Raw genomic sequence first — 19,534 nt, 5'->3', positions numbered from 1 at the left:
TCCAGAGTTTGATTCCAGTCAAGGGCACATGCCTGGGTTTCGGGCTCCATCCCTAGTGCGGGGCATGCAGGAGGCAGCTGATCGATGATTCCCTCTCATCATTGGTGTTTCTATATCTCTCTCCCTCTCACTTCCTTTCTGATAGCAACAAAAAATGTATTTTTAAAAAAATCAAGAAAGGACTGAAAAAAAGCAATAAAGTCTAACATTTCCAAAAAAAATTCACTCCGAAATAATTTAGTTTTATCGTTAGTTAAGTTAAAGTTCAAAATAATATGAGTATTTTTTTAAAGCAACAATGTGTTTTCTTATTTTTATGCTATGCTGTGTTTTATGAAAAAGCAGAGAATAAAAGACATGAACAAATAATTCTAAAATTCTTCTTTTAAAATTTCAGTTACAGTTGAAACTTTATAAGGAGTGTTCCTTTCCATTCTGGAATCTCCATAGAGAAACTACTCCCCACCCTTTAGGCTTTCTTCTAGTTTATGTTACTATTTATCAAAATAACCCCTTTATTTTGCCATTCTTTGATTTTTATTTTCTGTTCTTAATATATTTTACTTCTTTTTGTAAAATATTAATTTCTCACCTATCTACACCCACCAAACAATTTTCCCTCCTCTCTATGTAGTTAGAACATAATGAATCAACTTTCTATGATTCATTAGTATGACCATAAATCTACATAGCTAAACCGTACATAATTTTCACAAAAATGTATCCTTTTCTTGGTTCTCTCCATATCTACCTCTGAATCATCCACACACTCTCTAGAACAAACTCCAGTCTTCTGAGGGGTTGGGAAGAGGTAAGCTGCCCTTCTCCATGAGGCGAGGGAGGTGATCTGGGAGTCCAAGTTGTAAAGTCTTTCAAACATCAGTGACACTTTGTGCCCCAACTATCAGAGGTTTCTGCTTCTACAGATTCCTGTGGGTTTTTTTAAGTTCCACAGAGAAAAGTTGGCTCTCCACCCCGTCTTGGGTTTCAATCTCATTCAAACTGCTAAATCAGGTGTCACTCATCTACTTTCCCAATCTTTGTTGACATCTTTTGTCTGTTGTTATTTCCTCTCATTCTCTTTGTTCTTGTGGGTTTGTTCCTTTTTAATCCTTTAATATCCTTTTAATGTGGTTTATACAAGTAACATGAATAAATGCATCTGTCTAAAGCACTATAATTTACTGAAAGTATTTATGCTCATTATATGTAAAGCACGATTTTCTATGTGTGTTTTTTAAACATAATCACAACCATTTCTCTTTTGTCTGCTCCAGTTGTCTCGTTTTCTGCAGGTAAGTCTGATGTACTAATTGAGTGTTGTTGTTTTTTTAACTGGAGACAACATTCAGCCCTAGGTAAAATTGTAAAGTAGATAAAATTCATTTTCAATGTTTTTAGCTTCCCCACACTTTTGTCATTTTCCCCATTTGATGGCACCCTTCTCCAAGATCCATTATCTTCATATTCTCTCTCCCCACCCCCCACCTCCCCACCCCCCATAAACTAGATATTTGGAGCAGGAGAGAAAACAAATGAATATATTCATACTCGGGTGTAAATGATTGACATCATTACCAAGTACTTCCCAGGATATTAAATAAAATAAAAACTTCTAAACTGAAATGAAGGCAAACTGAAATTTATAAAGATGTATTTTGGAAGGTCTCTCTGGAAGTAGGAATGTGTTGGGAAAGAAATGGAGTAGAGTGAAAAATTAGAGAGAAGAGTCAGAGAAAATGAAATAAGAGGGACTAACAGAGAAGATAGTCCAATAGTGACAATGTCCCTTAGTTTTTCTTGCACCAACTGATCTCACCATAAATCTTTTAAACCTGGATCTTTTCCTTATGTTTTTATATCTCTATGTTGGTCTGTGTTTAAATTACAAAAAAAAAAAAAAAGGTAAATTATTTAAAATGCAACAAGTTCTTAGTGAAAGGTCAACTATGGTAGCTCTAGGGTCCAGCTAGGTGCCTGGCAATGGCAGATTAAGGACTCATCTTGAAGATAAAATTACAAAGTAAGCACACTGTCTTTACTTTGATGTATGTTACAAATTAATGATAAAATTGCATTAATAGGTTTCTAAGATGTTTTACTCATTCTCTCAAGATTAAGAAAATATCAATTGCCCACATTAACAAGAACACTGATTACAGGAAGTCACTTCAATATGTAAGTCTTCAAAATAACGATGCTCATCTTAGTTTTGTTCATATTGTAAACATATATCACATCACATGGGTATTCCAGAAAGTTCTCCCTGGCTAATAAAATTAAGTAACTATCCATAGAGATTGCCAAATCCAGTGTCTGTGCCTGAAAAGAACACATCTTATAATTTTTTACCATAAAGAGCACTTTTACTCTGAAAGTACTAGATGAGGATCCAGACTAAAGCTTCTGTGCTAGCTCTATGTTTCACTTTGGGACTCTCATCAAATAACCTCTCTTCTTTATGCCCTAGGTATCCTGGCCTATAATTAGAGAGAATAATATCTCAATGTATCCCTATGACACGCCTATGGGGTAGATATGGTCAGGAAAATCCTTTGAAAAAATTCAGGTGCACCTATGAATTTTTCCCTATACCTAATGGTGTGCTAATTAATGCCACTTAAAGGTGCATACATTTGACAATGTCACTTCTTAACCTCATGTCCCAAATATTTAGTTAATCATACATTTAATTTAACTAACAATAAGTAATATTTATAATAGTGTGCATTTTTTTAATTGTGAATAAACATCTCAGATGATTAAAATGGAGAGTCTTAACTAAAAACATTCCTGTATTCTTGATTATTTGTTTTTTACTGAATTCATTGGGGTGACATTGGTTAATAAAATTATATAGGTTTCAGATCTACAATTCTATAATACATTATCTGTATATTATATTGTGTGCTCACCATCCCCAGCCAAGTCTCCTTCCATCATCATTTATACTTTTACCTTCTTCACCTCCTCAACCCCATTTCCCTCTGGAATCACCATACTGTTGTCTGTGTCCCTTCATCTTTTTAACCCAGCCCCGCAACCTCCCTCCCCTCTGACAGCTGTGAGTCTGTTCTCTGTATCTATGAATCAGTTTCTGTTTTGTTTGTTAGTTGATTTTGTTCATTAGATTCCACATCTGAGTGAAATCATGTGATACTTGTTTTTTCCTGACTGGTTTATTTCACTTAACATAATGCTCTCCAGATCCATGCTGTTGCAAAGTGTAACATTTCTCTCTCTCTCATTTCTCTCTTGGCTGAGTAGCATTCCATTGTGTAAATGTACCACAGCTTTATTATCCACTTATCCACTGATGGACACTTGGGCTGCTTTCAAATCTTGGCTATTGTAAATAACACTGTAATGAACATAAGGGTGTATATACTCTTTCAAATTAGTGTTTCCAGTTTCTTCAGACATATTCCTAGAAATGGAATCACTGGGTCATAATGTGGTTCCATACTGCTTTTGAGGTAACACCATACTGTTTTCCACAGTGGCTGCACCAATTTACATTCCCACCAGCAGTGCACAAGGGTTTCCTTTTCTCCACATCCTCACCAACATTGGTTGTTTATTGATTTATTGATGATAGCCATTCTGACATGTGTGGGGTAATACCTCATTGTGGTTTTAATTTGTATTTCTCTGATAATTAGTGACATTGAGCATTTTTCCCCTATGTCTGTTGGCCATTTGTATGTCCAATACAAATGCATCACTGACAAATATGTTCTCCCATACAGTGGATTGTCTTTTCATTTTATTGATGGTTTCATTGCTGGGCAAAAACTTTTTAGTTTGATGCAGTCTCATTTGTTTATTTTTTCTTTTGCCCAAAGAGATATATCAGAAAAAATAGTTTAAATTAAATTAGACCACCTTCTTACAATGTACACAAGAATAAACTCAAATTGGATTAAAGTCTTAAACGTTAGGCTTGAAACCATAAAAATCTTAGAAGAAAACATAGACAGCAGGAGGAGATATATATACCAAGTAAACTTTCCTCTATTTTTCTTTTATAATTATTATTAATTAGTGGTGTGCTAATTAATGCCACTTAAATGGAATAAGTCCCAAGTGAGACTTTTTAAAACCTAGTTATTGATTTATGGTCTCAAGATTATTTAAAAAGCTTTCCTCCCCATTTTGGCAATCTATTCTTGACACAAGAATCTAGGCCAAATCAAAGTTTCTTAAATAATTTCTGGAATAAAAACTGTTGAAAATTCTCTATAAATATACTCTGAGTTTATGGCATTAAAATTAAACCCAGTCTATAATACAAAGTATGTTAGTACATGCTCCAGTAGAATATATGTCTTTAAGGCAAATTTATAGGCTTCCGGCCTCCATTCTTCAGTATAGGAAAAATTATATTCCATCTGAAGTATGAAATTTGGTGAGTAACAAACTAATCTAGCAGTGTTCTTAATAAATATACTCCTTTGTCTATCAGTCAGCACTAAAAAGCATTTATTAATTATTCACAAAATATAGACTTTTCCCTAAAGAAATTTAAATAAAGTACAGGAAAATATATTATAGAAGATGATGTAAAACTCTTGCTATTTTCATAGAATGTGAACATTTTTATAGAAATTCCAAATGGAAACCTAGAAAAGTTTTAAAAAATATTTTCTAAGTTCAATAAATGGCTCTTGCATTCTTTTAGGCATTAAATAGCATATTAAAAATATTTGACTTACTAAAGACTCCACCAAAGAAAACTATTAGAAACCATAAACAAACACAGTAAAGTTTCAGGATACAAAATCAGTATACAAAAATCAATTGTGTTCCTATATACTAACAATTAAATTTCAGAAAAATAAATGAAAAAAAATTCCATTTTATCCAAAAGAATAACACCTAGGAATAAACTTAACAAAGAACGTGAAGGGCCTTTCCAGCGGCTCTCGCTCAGGGTCTCCTCCATCCCTCTCCGGAAGAGGAGAAGAGGAAACACAGGAAGAAGCGCCTGGTGCAGAGCCCCATTTCCTACTTCCTGGATGTGAAATGCCCAGGATGCTGTAAAATCACCACCGTCTTTAGCCATGCACAAACGGTAGTTTTGTGTGTTGACTGCTCCACTGTTCCCTGTCAGCCAACAGGAGGAAAAACAAGGCTTACAGAAGGATACTCCTTCAGAAGAAAGCAGCATTAAAAGCATCTCAAATCAAGGTGAGTGGGAAACCATCCAATATTTTGGATTAAAAAAAAAAAAAAAAAAGAAAAGAATGTGAAGGACCTATGCACTGACAACTGCAGGACATCATTAAAAGAAATTTACAAACACACAAAGAAATGGAAAAATATTTCATCTTCATGGATTGGAAGAATCAACATAGTTGAAATAGCCATATTACCCAAAGCAATATACAGATTTAATGCAATCCCCATAAAAATCCCAATGGCATTTTAAAAAAAGAAATAGAACAAAAATCACCAAATTTGTATGGAACCACAAAAGACCTCAAATAGCTAAAGCAACCTCGAGAAGAAAGAACAAAGCTAAAGGTAACACACTCTCTGATTTCAAATTATACTACAAAGCAACAATAATAAAAAACAACATGGTACTGGCAGAAAGAAACAGATACATAGACCAACGGCACATAAATGAGAACCCAGAAATAAATCCATCTATATATGGGCAAATAATTTTCAACAAAGGAGCCAAAAACATACAATGGAGAGAGAAAATGCCTCTCCAATAAATGGTACTGGAAAAATTGGAAATCCACATGCAAAAGAATAAAAATAGTCTATTTGTCACCATTCACAAAAATTAATTCAAAATGGCTCAAAGAACTAAATACAAGACCTGAAACAATAAAATACATAGAAGAAAACATACGTACTAATCTTATGGAACTTGGTCTTAGAGAAGATTTTATAAATTTGACCCCAAAGGCAAGGGAGGTAAAACAATAATGAATGAAAGAGATTATATCAAACTAAAAAGCTTCTGAACAGCAAAAGAAACCATCAGTAAAACAAAAAGACAACTAATCAAATGGGAGAAGATATTTGCAAACAATACCTGTGATAAGGGGTTAAAGAACTCATTCAACTCAACAACAAAACAATCCAATTTAGAATGGGCAGAAGACCTGAACAGACACTCCTCCCAAGAAGACACACACATGGCCAACCGATATATGAAAAAAATGCTCAATTCACTAGCTATAAGGGAACTGCAAGTCAAAACCACAATGAAATACCACCTGACACCTGTTAGAATGGCAATTATCAACAAGATAAATAATAACAAGTATTGGAGAGGTTGTGGAGAAAAAGAAACCCTCATACAGTGCTTGTGGTAATGTAAATTGGTGCAGCCACTATGAAAAACAATATGGAATTTTGAAAAAGAAGGAGGAGGAGGAGGAGGAGGAATAGGAGGAGGAGGAGGAGAAAGCTACCATATGACCCAGCAATCCCTCTTCTTGATATCTACTAGAAAAAAATTTGAAAACATTTATTCATAAAGATATATGTACCCCTATGTTCACTGCAGCATTATTCATGGTGGCCAAGACAGGGAAACAATCTATTCATTCAATGGATGATTGAATAAAGAAGATGGAATGCTTACTACTCCAGCATCAGGAAAGATAGAATATGGCTATTTGCGACAACATGGATGGATCTGGAGAATATCAGGCTAAGCAAAATATGTCAAATGGAAAAAGGAACTGTATGATTTCACTCACATGTGGGACATAAAACAGAAAGAAACAAATGAACAAACAAAACAAACAAGCAAACAAAAACTCAGACACTGACAACAGTTTGGTGGTTACAGAGAGAAACAGGGGTGGAGGAGAATGAAGAGGATAAAGGAGGTCAAGTAAGTGGTGACAGAAGGAGACTTGATTTGGGTGGTGAGCACACAATGCAATATACAGATGGTGTATACAGAATTGTACACCTGAAACTTATATAATCTTATTAACTGATGTCACACCGACAAGCATAATAAAAGTTTTTTAAAGTACATAATTAAAAAATATATATATGTGATAATGAGACATCATCCAGAAGAGTAATAAAGACATACCTGTGAAAAGAGGTTGACTGACTGAAATTAAGGCAACCTCAGACCCCTTCACTTGAATGGGCTCCTCCCAAGGTTACAAATAATTTTGTATTTGTAATTTTGTATCCTTTTTCTTGAAGAAAGCTTCCAAAGTTGCATAGATTGCAGACCCATAAAACCTGCATCTGCCACAGCAAAGGAATAACAATATGTAATTTTCATAAATGAGTATGATACTTGGCTGAGCTAGTTCAAAATGTTATAACCAGAGAGATATACCAAGTTCCTAGATGACAAAACTCAATACTATTAAAATGTCAATTCTCTCAAATTAAGTGATTAATGTAAGTGCAGTAAATATTCTAACAGTATTTAGAAAGCAGGGGAAAATCTGGGTGTCATAGTAATATATAGAAATGTTTAAAAATGCTTAAAGAATGTGAGAAAAGTTAAAAAATGTTTGAGTTAACTTCCCTTAAAACTTAAAGTCTGATATTAAAGATACATTGCCCACTGCCCTGAAGCGTGTGTACCCCAGAGATAAGGATTTGAACTGACGCAGAGTGACTTGTGTCAAGATAAACACTTGTGTGAGTGATGTACTCTCCTTAGCCCCCTCGCCATGTTTAAGATTAACATATATGCATTGATGTAAATCATTGATAGCCACCTGAGCTGCTACGGGGTACAAACAAGCTTTAAATATGGACCCCTGCCAGCCAACGATGCTCCTCTTGTCGAGACAGTACAATGGCTCGTCCCTTTGTCGGTCTGACAAGCGACGCTGCTCCATGCTCCTCTTCCTGCCAGATGACAGAAGAACGGCCAGTAATCCCCAACTGAGACGCGACCAAGCTCTTGGGAGAAGAACACCGACCCCCTGCACCCGGACCAGACCAGCCTAGCTGCTCGACCACAGAGGACAACACCACAAGGATCCCTAACTAAGTTTGTACCTGCAGCCGCTCAGGAATTTGTGTGAGTAATAAAAAGCTGTGTGATTTGCAACTGCATATGTTTCATGTGGTGTAATTCCTCCGGCAGTTAATTGAATTAATTTGCGTGCCCTTAAAATTTAAATTAAAGCCTTTGGTCTTTTTGGTCCTAAGCCTGCCCTCAGTCCTGCTGATGCAGAGCAGTCTCTCCATCAGCAACTACTTAAATGTCCCACGCCTGCACGGTTAAAGTTTATCTCAAGGGATGCCTAGATGAACGCCCAGATCCTTTCCCGGGACCTACTTGGGACACTGGGAGACATCTGGAAAAAATAAGAATCACTAGAAATTTTTGAAAAAAGATGATTAAGTGAATGTGAGATGTAAGATTTTGAGGCAAATGACTATTTTTCCAGATACAAAAGGTATTATAAACCTCCAACAATTGAAACAACATGGTATGGGTACAGGAATAGACACCAAACACTAGAACTAGGTGAATTGTATGGTATATGAATTATATTAATACTGCACTATTTCATAAGCAATATATAGTATATTACATCATTATACGATATAGATACCAAAATATAATATTATAAATACTAGTAACTTTATTATAATAATGATATATTTTTTAAAGTCAAATTACAGAAGAATTAGTAAGTTAAAAAACAAGAAGAAATGATCAACATCCCTAATAATGAAAGAAATACAAATTAAAGCAATAAGGATATACTATTTTTACCAATCAAAATAATAGGTTGAAAGTTTTTAAATGACAATTCTCACTGCTGTAGAAGTATGGTAAGACAGATATTCTCATATATTGAAGGTGGGGATGCAAATTAGCACAGCCTTTTTTGAAGGCAGTATAACAATATATATTAATATAGTAATACTCTACCTCAGTGGTATTGCTTATAAAAATACCACCTAGGAAATTCATGCTAAATATGAGGGGGAAAATCATTATATACAAAGACCCACATTTCATTATTATGTATGACACTGAAGAAATAAAACTTAAATTTCAGTGACAGTGAAATAGTTAAACGTGCTATAGTGTACACACTTGATGGGATATTATGCAGCAGCTGAAATAAATTATATATTCACTAGTAGCCCTGCGCACGAATACATGCACCAGTAGCTCACTGCCACCCTCCAATAGCTCTCCGCCCGCTGCCCTGCCCTCCTGTAATTCTCCCCACCCCCCTGCCTCCCTGCACCCCCTCATAGCTTGCTGCCCTGCCCCCTCCTGTAACTCCCCGCTTATAGCTCGCTTCCCCACCCGCCTGCTGATCCGTGATCTGGTCGTTATGCGGTCGGTCGTTACACATCAAGGCATAACAACCATTTGCATATTACATCTTTATTATATAGGATATGGGAAAATTATTATCACATGATAGCATGAGAAAAACGAGAGCACAAAATTGAATCAACAATATGATCAAAACTAAACTCAACTTTTTCTTTTCTTTTTTTGTATTTTCAAATTATTTTGAATAAACCACATTTATAAAATTTTCAAAATATCTAAAAGAAATGATAAAACAGTGATAGAAACTATAATTCCAGGCACAATATGATGTGTGATTTATGGCTGCTATAACGAGCACTAGATATTCAGAGTTTCAATGTTTCATCTGCACGTGACTTTGCGTTTCAAGGATTTTCTCCCCCGCCCCCCAAAAGAAGTCATTCAATGAACTCTTATTTACTGACCCCTCAGCCCTGGCATATACAAATAAAAAAACAATAAATTAGTAATAATGTACATCTCAATCCATTTTATGAGATATGATATATTTTTCCTTCAGTCCAAACTGCTCTACAACTAAGTTTAAAATAAACATTTACTCCTCAAACAATTTCCAATCTAGATTTGTTAAATGTTTTTTAAAATAAGGATAGTATATAACCTAGTATATAACCTACTTTAAATAATCACAAGTAGGATCAAGTGTGGGACTCTCTTTAAGATCAGTAGGTGAGCACAATCCTGTTGCAGGCTTTAACCCTGGCAAGCATCCTGGGAGATAATGCTGACACTGCTAGGACCACCCTTAGAAGCTTGTAGTAAACCTGGCTATATTAGGTGAAGAGTGGATGCCAGAACTGCCAGAGCAGACAGGAAAATACAGGTTCAAATAATGGTCTAGAGCAGATATGCTAAGTCAGAGTTCTGTGGGAGAGCCCAGAGGACACTGTCTAAGAACAGGGAAAGCACTGGGATGAGGGCGCCAGCGTCACTGTGAAGGTTAGTGTGGCTGTCTTCCTTAGGGGGAACTGCTTACAGAGCTGGGCTCCTTGGCAGTGATTAGGATGACAGAGTCCTGAGGTTTAAAAAAAAAGGGAGGGGGCAGGTTGTGGGCAATTATCATAGTGACTGGCAAGGTTAGATGGAAGGTATTGGGATGTGGGGGAGGTGTCTGACCCACTGAGATAAGGAGATGATTAACAGAACACAGCATCCTTAGGGACAAGATGGATAAACAGCCAATTAGCATATTGTTCAAACTATACAATCAAAAGAAATCAAGCCTGGATCTTCAGGAGACTGAGCAGTCACCACAATAAAAAATTACCATCTTCTGTCTAGGTTCTAGATCTGAGCCATTACTCAGGCTGGGAACCCACTGACTGAAGGACGGGCTGGGTCCCAGGAGGAAGAATCCCGTGACCCATGGCAAGTCTTTCCCCAAAAGGGGCACATAGCCATTTACTCCAATACATTGGAGAAAGACGCATTCCCGGATATTTCCAGGACACAGGATCTGAATTAACATTGATTCTCAGGGACCTAAATAGTCTTTGTGCTGCACCCCCATCCCATCCCAGTTAGAAGGGGCACTTTTACAAGCCAGGTAACCAATGAAGTACTGGTTTCCAGGACCAGCCAGCAGTGCCGAGTGCATAAATGTATAAATGGAATGGATATTCTTGGTAATTTGCAGAAAGCCCCACATTGGTTCCTTGGCCTGCGGGGCATAAGATACCCTCGTGGGAAAGGCCAAGTGGAAGCCCTGAAGGTGCCTCCCCTTGCCCCCAGTCTAGCTGGTAAATAAAAACAATGTCACATGGCAAACAAAAGGGCAGAGATTCCCGGCACCCTTGAAACATCCCAAGGACGCAGTAGAGGTCCATATCACGTTTCATTTGATTCACTGGCCTGGTCTCCACACAAACTCGACGGGTCCTAGAGGATGACCGTGCACGCCTACAAATTCTGTTGAGCACTGGCCTCAGCTGTACGGCAGATCCTCAAGTAACGTCATTGCTTTCAACATAGTTTTGTTATAACATTGACAAGATGCCATAGGAACTTAAGTCCTACTTACATCGATTAGCCTACGGTAAAGTTGATTTTGTTATACATTGTTTCACCTGAAGTCCTAGAACCTAACAATGACAGTAAGAGGATTTACTGTCCCCATGATTAACAAGGCCTCCGGTGTACGGCATGTGGTCATCCCAACAGGGAGGAGGGTCAGAAGCAGTTTGCATTTATAATCTAGCTCGAGGGCTATGTTGCTTCCCTCACCCTTAGATATAATGTGGTCTGAAGGGGCCTGGACTGTCTGGATGCTCTGCAGAACATCACAGTGGTCCCCTGTATTGATGACATCATGACAGACAGACCAGATAAGCAAGAAGCGAAGTGTATTGGAGGCCTTGGTAAGACACACGCAGTCCAGAAAGGAATGACTCCCACGGACATTCAAGGGCCGCCGTGATAGTGAAGTTACGAGGAATCCTGTGGTCTGGAGCACCCCTTCCAAAAGGAATTGGCCAGGTACTGAGTCACACACTTCCCATCACTCAGAAAACAGCAAAATGCCTGCCAGGGCTCTCGGGTTCTATACTCAAGAACACTGCTTCAACCTGTTTGTCAGGTGACACAAAAGGCCGCCAGTTCTGAGTGGGGTCCAGAGCAGGAAAGGGCACTGCAGTAAGTCTGGGCTGCAATGCAAGCAGCTCTTCCGCTTGGGCCACAGACTGGACATACCTGGTAGTATTAGATGTATCTTTGGTAGGAAAATATGCCTTGTGGAGTTAATGGCAACCCCCAAAATGAGAATCACGACATAGACCCCTAGAGTTCCGGAATAAGGCCATGCCGTCTGCAGCAAATAGGTACACACCATTCCAAACCCATCTTTGAACACGCTCCTGGACCTTAGCAACAGAGCGCCTAACCACAGGTCACCGAGAGACCAGAACTGCCCATCCTGAGCTGGGGCCTGCCATAAGGTTGGGCAGGCCTAACAGCAATCCACTGTAAGGTGGGAGTGATATATCTTGGATCAGGGTCAAAGGAGAGAAAGAAACCACACGAGCAGGTGGCCTAAACCCTATGACATGCACAAGTGTCTCTCCTCAGCCAACTTCGCTGACCAAATGGGTTGGGTGGGTGGGAGAAAGTCTGTTATGACCAGATGACAAAGGAGGAAAAAGGCCAAATATAGTCACGATTGGGTCAGTTCAATATGTGGATGCAAGCCAAAAATGGATAGCAACTTCACTACTGCCCCACCCAGGAGTGACCTTCAAAGGCGGCAGCAAGGACAAAAAGCCTTCCAGTGAGTTTCCGGTGGTACCTCTGAATGGAGAGAGAACTAGCCCAAGGTGACATTATGTACAGACTCATGGCGGTGGTAGGTGGCTTGGCTGGTTAGTCTGAAGCTACGAAGGTGAAAGATTGGAAGATTACCATGGAGGCATGCTCTCAAAGAAGACCACACATAATTTTGTAACTCCATTCATGTATGTATCTCTAGTCTCATCAACAGGGGGAATTTACATCCCCTCCTTGTAAATCGGGGCACAGCCTATAATTGCTTTGACCAATAGAATACAGAGGCAGTAACATTTTGAGATTTCTGTGCCCGGGCATTATGAAAGCCTAGCATCTTCCACGGTCTCCCTCTGGGAGGCCTGAGCTGCCATTTAAAGAAAACCAGGCTGCCCTGCTGGAGAGAGAGGCCCTGAAGGACGAGATGTCATGCGGAGGAAGGGGCTTCATGAAGAAGTACTGAGGTGCCAGATATCTAGTCCCAGTCCCAATCTGGCTGGGTCACAGGAGAGACCTCCCAAGTAACATCAGTAAAAGCATTGCTTAGCTGGGACCTAGTCAATTCATAGAATCAGGAGATTTAAAATAAAACAATTGTTATTTCAAGCCACTGAGTTTTCTAGTGGCTTATTATGCAACAATGAATAACTAAAATGTCATAGAGAAAAAGTCCCCTTTCAGAAAGAAAAAAAAAAAAAAGAATCTCAGTGTGGGGAAACATGTGGTCAACTTTTTTAATTAAGTAATTATCTGTGTCTGATTCAGAGCACTCAACAGGCCAAAATTAAGAGAAATGAATATTAAAAGCCCAACACATGAATGGCTGGTTAATGCTGGGAAATATCAAAGAGTGTATGTGTCCATGACTCTGTGGGTGTGAGCGTTTGAATGTGCATGTGTGTGTTCATATGAACCTGGAGTCTTAGTCATTATTTCTCCCTAGTGATACAAGTCATTATCCAGGGTATTTTTTACCCAGTTTTGGCCCCTCGTTGCCAAATAAATTGCTTGACTTAAAAAACAACATCCCTGAGTCCTTCTGCCCCTCCCTGCATGCACATACTGCTCCCCCATCTGAGACAGCACTTACGTTCCATTGAATCTGGGCTGGGGCTGTGATTGCACTGACTAACAGAATGCAAGGCATTTTGAAGCCAGGCAGTAAGAAGGCTGGACTACTTCCACTTCCTCCCTCTTTGACCCTTAAGCCAACAGGTAGGAAGTTCTGGCTCTCTTGCCCTCTTGGATGGAGTGGCCACAAGGAGGAGCGCTGGGCACCTCCTCCACCAGCAGAGGAGCCCCCCAGACCAGCAAGGCCAAAACACACAATCATGACACGTAACTGAATTGTAAACAAAGCCATGTTTTGGTGACTGGGAGCAGAGCATGAGGGAGATTTGTGGGACATTGATACTGCTTTATTTATTGATTTAGGTGTTGCTTACAAATGTATGTCTACTTTGTACTAGTAAACATTTATTCAATTGTACTAATAATTTGTGCACACTTCTGTATATATTTATGCTTACTAGTTTCTTTAAAATTATATTCTAAATGTTTTCTAAAGTATATGAATCTCCAAACAATATATTTTAATTCAAATGCTAACCAATTAAAATTTTAATGACTTTTATTGAAAATTTAAGTTATGGCTCTGGCCAATTTTGTTCAATGGTTAGAACGTCAGCCTGTAGACCGAAACCTGGGTTTGATTCCTGGTCAAGAGTACCTATGTTTGTAGGTTCAATCCCCAGGTCTGGTTGGGGCATGTTTGGGAGGCAACTAATTTATGTGACTCTCACATTGATGTTTCTCTCTCTCTCTCTACCCTCCCCTACTCACTCCCTTTCACTTTCTCTAAAAATCAATGGAAAAAATATCCTCGGGTGAGAATTAACAACAACAACAAAAGTTAAGCTATGAAAAGAACTTAAAACTAAAGTATTTACTTCAATTTTATAGACATAGTTTATTCTTCCATCATTCTTGTAAGTTCAACACATTTCCAATATGTAAAAATATAGGATGCACTAACTCTACCAAAGTGCTCAACCTAAAGCACTTTAAATAAAATGCTGCAGTTTATAAAATTAACATTATTAATTATTGAAGAGTTTTCAACTTCTTAAACTGTTTTCTAGCCCTGACTGGTTTGGCTCAGTAGATAAAGCATCAGCCTGTGGACTGAAGGGTCCAGGTTTGATTCCAGTCAAGGGCATGTACCTTGGTTGTGGGCACATCCCTAGTGGGGGGTGTGCAGGAGGCAGCTGATTGATGTTTCTAACTCTCTATCCCTCTCTCTTCCTTTCTGTAAGAAATTAATGAGATATGTTTAAAAAAAAAACACCTGTTTTCTAGTTAAATTTATTATGGTTTATTTTACCACCACTTAGCCCTGCTCTGCATGATATAGTTTATAATTTGAACATTTTAGACCTTACATCCACCAAATTCAGAGAAACAAAATTAAAATTTATGTTGGCATTACTCATTATGTTGTAGTCTGTATGCAGAAATAGGATAATTGTGTTTCTTTAGTTTTTTTCCGACCTAAATCAGTGGTTCTTAACCTATTTTTGGCCATGTCCCACTCAAGCATCTCTAAAATCCTGATGCCACCCCCTGTGACATATAATTCTTATTATCAGAAAGTGAATTCCTATTCACGTGGAGGACGCCTAAAAGGCCATTAACTCGGTCTAAACAAGCTTCCAAAGAACATGGCATCCATGAAAGAGAAAAATAAAAGAATGAAAGGACAGCTGAAGTACTGAGGAAGAAATAACTAAGAAATTGTTTAAAAAAATAATAATATGAAGTGATAGGAAAAAATAGCAAAGTTTCAAAACATATAATAGAGAACTGAAATGCATAAATATGTTACAATATATATTTATATACTGTATATGAGACCCCTAGAACCATAAGAAATGCAAAAAATTCACTGTTAATAATTCATTCTTGAATTGCCCTCCTTAGAAATCAAATTGCCCCCCTGTGGGGTGTGTGCCCCACATTGGGAACCACTGCCCTAAATGTAGAATCATATGGCATCAGTCACAGGGGTCAGAAATGAAAATGCAGACATATTAGCCATGTGACTTCCTCCCAACCTCCAGAGTCTAAGGAAATGCTGTAATATTTTAAATTATTAATTACTATAAATTATACAGTGATTGATTTATTCTTTATTGCATTACTTCAGTTAGTTTTCCTATGATTTTATATATGAAGGTTAAGTATACAATTCTTTATTAGCAATATTAGGAACATACTTACTTATCCAAATGTTCAACATAGCCTTTTAAATGTTCTTCAGTCATTAATGAATGCTGCAAATGATCTCAATGTGTATTTGGACTTGGTTGGTATTACAGATCCAAGAAACTAAGGACAAAATAATGCTCCCCAGAAATAGCATTGATTGCAAAATCAATAACCAATACACATTAAAATTTTACAAGGTCAATGTATCCACAAATATTTAAGCAATTTTCCCAAAGTGTTTCCCAACTATCATATGCAACAGCCATGTACAAAAATATGTGCTAATCACGTGCCTACCTAATAAGATGAACTCCTTACAGTAGAGAGAGAGCAGTTTTGCACTCCTTGCCCCAATTCCATGCTCATTTAATCCTGCCTCTTTATTTTCTGGTCTCTAAATCCCATTAATCTCCCAAGTAGGGTGAAGTAGAAATTTATAATCAAATTTAAAACTGCCACCCAGCACCTGTCAAATGCAAATCCTGGTGCTACCTCACAAAGCTCTCCTGAAATAGGGGTCTGCAAGGTTGCCCCAACCTTTAACCATCAGCCTGGGGTCCAAGAATTCTTAGACTCTATTGTTCTTCCAAACTTGGCCTGGACTGTTCCAACCTGCCTTTATTTCTAATCTTGCCTTCTCTACATATTGCTATCAAATTGTTTCCCCAAAGACACATTTCACATTAAGATTTCATGTTCCCACACAGTTTTCATTTCAATAAAACTAAGCAACACAATGAATGCATAATTTAACAATGCCTTTTACTATTCCATAAATGCTCAGTGGGTGTGTTTTTCCTGCATGAGATTTGGAGCAAACTGTTAATGAAACGCCAGCCAAAACCAATTAAAATGTCATCTTTAGTTTTAAATGAACGAACTAATCAAGTAGCTATGTTATAGAAGAGAAAACTTCCGGCTAGGTAAGTACAGCAGCAAAAACCCTGGGCTCTGGGGCATATCCACCTGGGTTCAACTCCGTACTGAGCTAGGGACAAACTGCCACTTCAGGCACATTATTCAGGTGCATGAGCGCTTCAGCCGGCTCATCAGTCCAAGAGCAGCAATGGGACTAACCGGAAGGTTGTGGTGAGGCTGACACACATTCATCCACTAAAGCCCTTGGAACAGTGTCTGGTACGCAGTAAGCGCTCAATAAATGTTAGCCTTCATTAATATAAACATTTGGGGGAAATATAGACGAGCGAAACTATATATTTGCAGGAATAAAACATACCACTTTTCTCCCGGCCCATCTTTCAAAGGTAGCATATAGAGAATAAAGTACAAAATAACTATTTTGAGATAGCTTTGCATTTTGTGAAATAAATGCTAGCAGTTTTACTTTTAATCTTTGTCATATTTTTAAACAATCACATAGCTGTTAAAAAGAAAAAAAAAGTTTTCTCCCTTTCGGAATAGAGGGGGATTTTGCAGGTTTATCCCATTCTCTGTAAAATTCTAGCACTTTCATAGAAAAAGTAAAATGCAACATATACATGTTCTGACAAAAGTATCTACAGAAACGCCCTATGACAAACATTTCTGAATGTACCCACATACCAGGCGTCAATGTTAGTAAACGGGAGTAGGTGTTTACGGTGACGGGGAACAGACAACACGTTGCTCGAGTTTAAACCAATTTGCAGCCTGAAAAGGACACTCCTGAAGCGCCTGCGTCCCGCGGACCTGGCATTTCTGGGTCCTGGAGCAGAGCGAGGCCGACAGGGACCTGCGTGGGCAAGGAAAGAATGGGGGAGGGGACGAGGGCGCCTTCGGGCTCCGGAGCGGCCGGAGTTGGGGAACGGGGAGTGGAAGTGAAAGAAAGCGGGGGCTTTCAGGCGCGGGACCGGACGGCCGCTGCCGGGGAGGGAGGGGGTGCGGGGGAGGGAGGGGGGGTGCGGGGGCCGCCCGCCGGGGAAGGGAATGGCGAAGAGAGACCGTGGTTTGTCTTCTCCGGTCCCTGCTGGAGGTTTAAACGGCGAGATCCGTGCAAACCGCCTGTAAAAAACGGGAGCGTCCCTGGGTGGGCTCGAACCACCAACCTTTCGGTTAACAGCCGAACGCGCTAACCGATTGCGCCACAGAGACCTTGGTACACGATCTCCTTCCACTCATAACCTTTATGAAGAATAATAAAGGCAGAACGTGACTTATTTTCCCTCGTACTTCTTGATTCATAGTTTTAAAATCTGAATTTTTCCCCTTAACATTTCTAACCCTCTTAATTCTATTTTCCACCTTTGAGACATATTGGAAAATTACAAAATACTGCAAGATCGAGCAGAATTTCAGATTGCAATGTGTATTAAAATACTATTGTTTTTTTCCCCAGCTCCCGTTTGGAAAGTTCTATTTCAGGAAGATAACTATTTCTAATGCTTCCTTTTATAGGAAAATAAACATTTTAATCTTATGAGTTGAGAAACTTTCCTTTTGTTTCAAACTTTTTCCAGTGCTTTGCTAGCTAATTTTCATGATTTACTTAATAGCACTCCCAACGTCATCTGAATTGTATTTGCCTTATTTATTTTTATTTGAAGGTATTATTAAATACATATAGGTGTCCCAAAAATGTATGCACACACTTTGAATAATTATAAAGGCAGTGCTTATTAAAGTACATTTCCTTTTCAAAATTGAGCTGTCAGCTTTTTGGGGGGGACACCCTGTATATGCCATCCCTATTTGTTTGTTTTGTACTAACCTATAGTGCAATTATTTATAACTAACACTTTGTTATTGGAAAAGGCATTAGGAAAAAGCTACAGTAACGTTTGTTAATCCCTGTGCATTGTAGTTCATTGCTAAATCCACCCCCTGATTCTCCCTGGAATTATTAGCCTTTACACCCACATTTGAACCATGCCACTGAAAATGCACATTTTGCAGGATTACTTATAACCCAATTTGAGAAAAGAGAAGTTAAAGAAGAAAAAAGTATGATTTATGACTAACTCCTGAAAATCCCTAGCACAGACACACTGCTGGCAAACATGTTACATTCCTATAAATATTCTATATAAAAATCTTTTAACTGTGTATTTCCTGACGCCTCTTCAAAACTCCTCTTTTTTATTTCTCTTCCCTCCTCAAAGAACTGTTAGTTTCCACTTAACAACTCTATATTTAAAATTTTAAGTCACAAAGAATCCATAGGCAGCAAAATATCAGACATATGTCATAGCAATATCTTTACCGACACAGCTCCTAGGACAATGGAAATAAAGGAGAAAATAAGCAAATAGGACTACATCAAAATAAAAAGCTTCTGCACAGCAAAAGAAACCATAAACAAACAAACAAACAAAAAAAAAACAGAAAGCCCACTGCATGGGAGAACATATTTGCCAATGTTAATTCCAATAAGGGTTTAATCTCCAAAATTTATAGGGAACTCAGAAAACTTAACAAAAGAAGATAAACAATCCAATCAAAAAAATGTGCAAAGGGCTCTAGCTGATTTGGCTCAGTGGATAGAGTATCAGCCTGCAGACTGAAGGGTCCCCGGTTCAATTCTGGTCAAGGGCACATGCCTGGGTTGTATGTAGGAAGCAGATGATCAATGATTCTCTCTCACTGATGTTTCTTTTTTTTTATTTTTATTTTTTATATTTTATTGAGTTTTTACAGAGAGGAAGAGAGAGGGATAGAGAGAAACATCGATGAGAGAAACATCGATCAGCTGCCTCTTGCACA

General features: G+C 38.3%; 1 protein-coding gene and 1 non-coding gene across 2 annotated transcripts; one reads left to right on the top strand and one right to left on the bottom strand.

The window, feature by feature from the left end:
- Nucleotides 1–4,398: 4,398 nt before the first annotated feature.
- Nucleotides 4,399–5,173, top strand: LOC114234217 (40S ribosomal protein S27-like). The gene is made up of 2 exons (XM_054724778.1): nt 4,399–4,408; nt 4,920–5,173. Exons 1-2 carry the CDS (start codon nt 4,399–4,401, stop codon nt 5,171–5,173), a joined length of 264 nt encoding a protein of 87 aa, XP_054580753.1.
- Nucleotides 5,174–17,852: 12,679 nt separating this feature from the next.
- TRNAN-GUU (transfer RNA asparagine (anticodon GUU)) lies at nt 17,853–17,926 on the bottom strand. Its single transcript has one exon. It is a non-coding gene; the product is annotated as a tRNA-Asn (tRNA).
- Between the last annotated feature and the right edge of the window lie 1,608 nt (nt 17,927–19,534).

Source organism: Eptesicus fuscus, chromosome 2, assembly GCF_027574615.1.
Source record: "Eptesicus fuscus isolate TK198812 chromosome 2, DD_ASM_mEF_20220401, whole genome shotgun sequence".
In the NCBI taxonomy this organism is placed as follows: domain Eukaryota; kingdom Metazoa; phylum Chordata; class Mammalia; order Chiroptera; family Vespertilionidae; genus Eptesicus; species Eptesicus fuscus.
The sequence above is the reverse complement of the archived record's forward strand: the minus strand, read 5'-3'. Positions and strand labels throughout refer to the sequence as shown.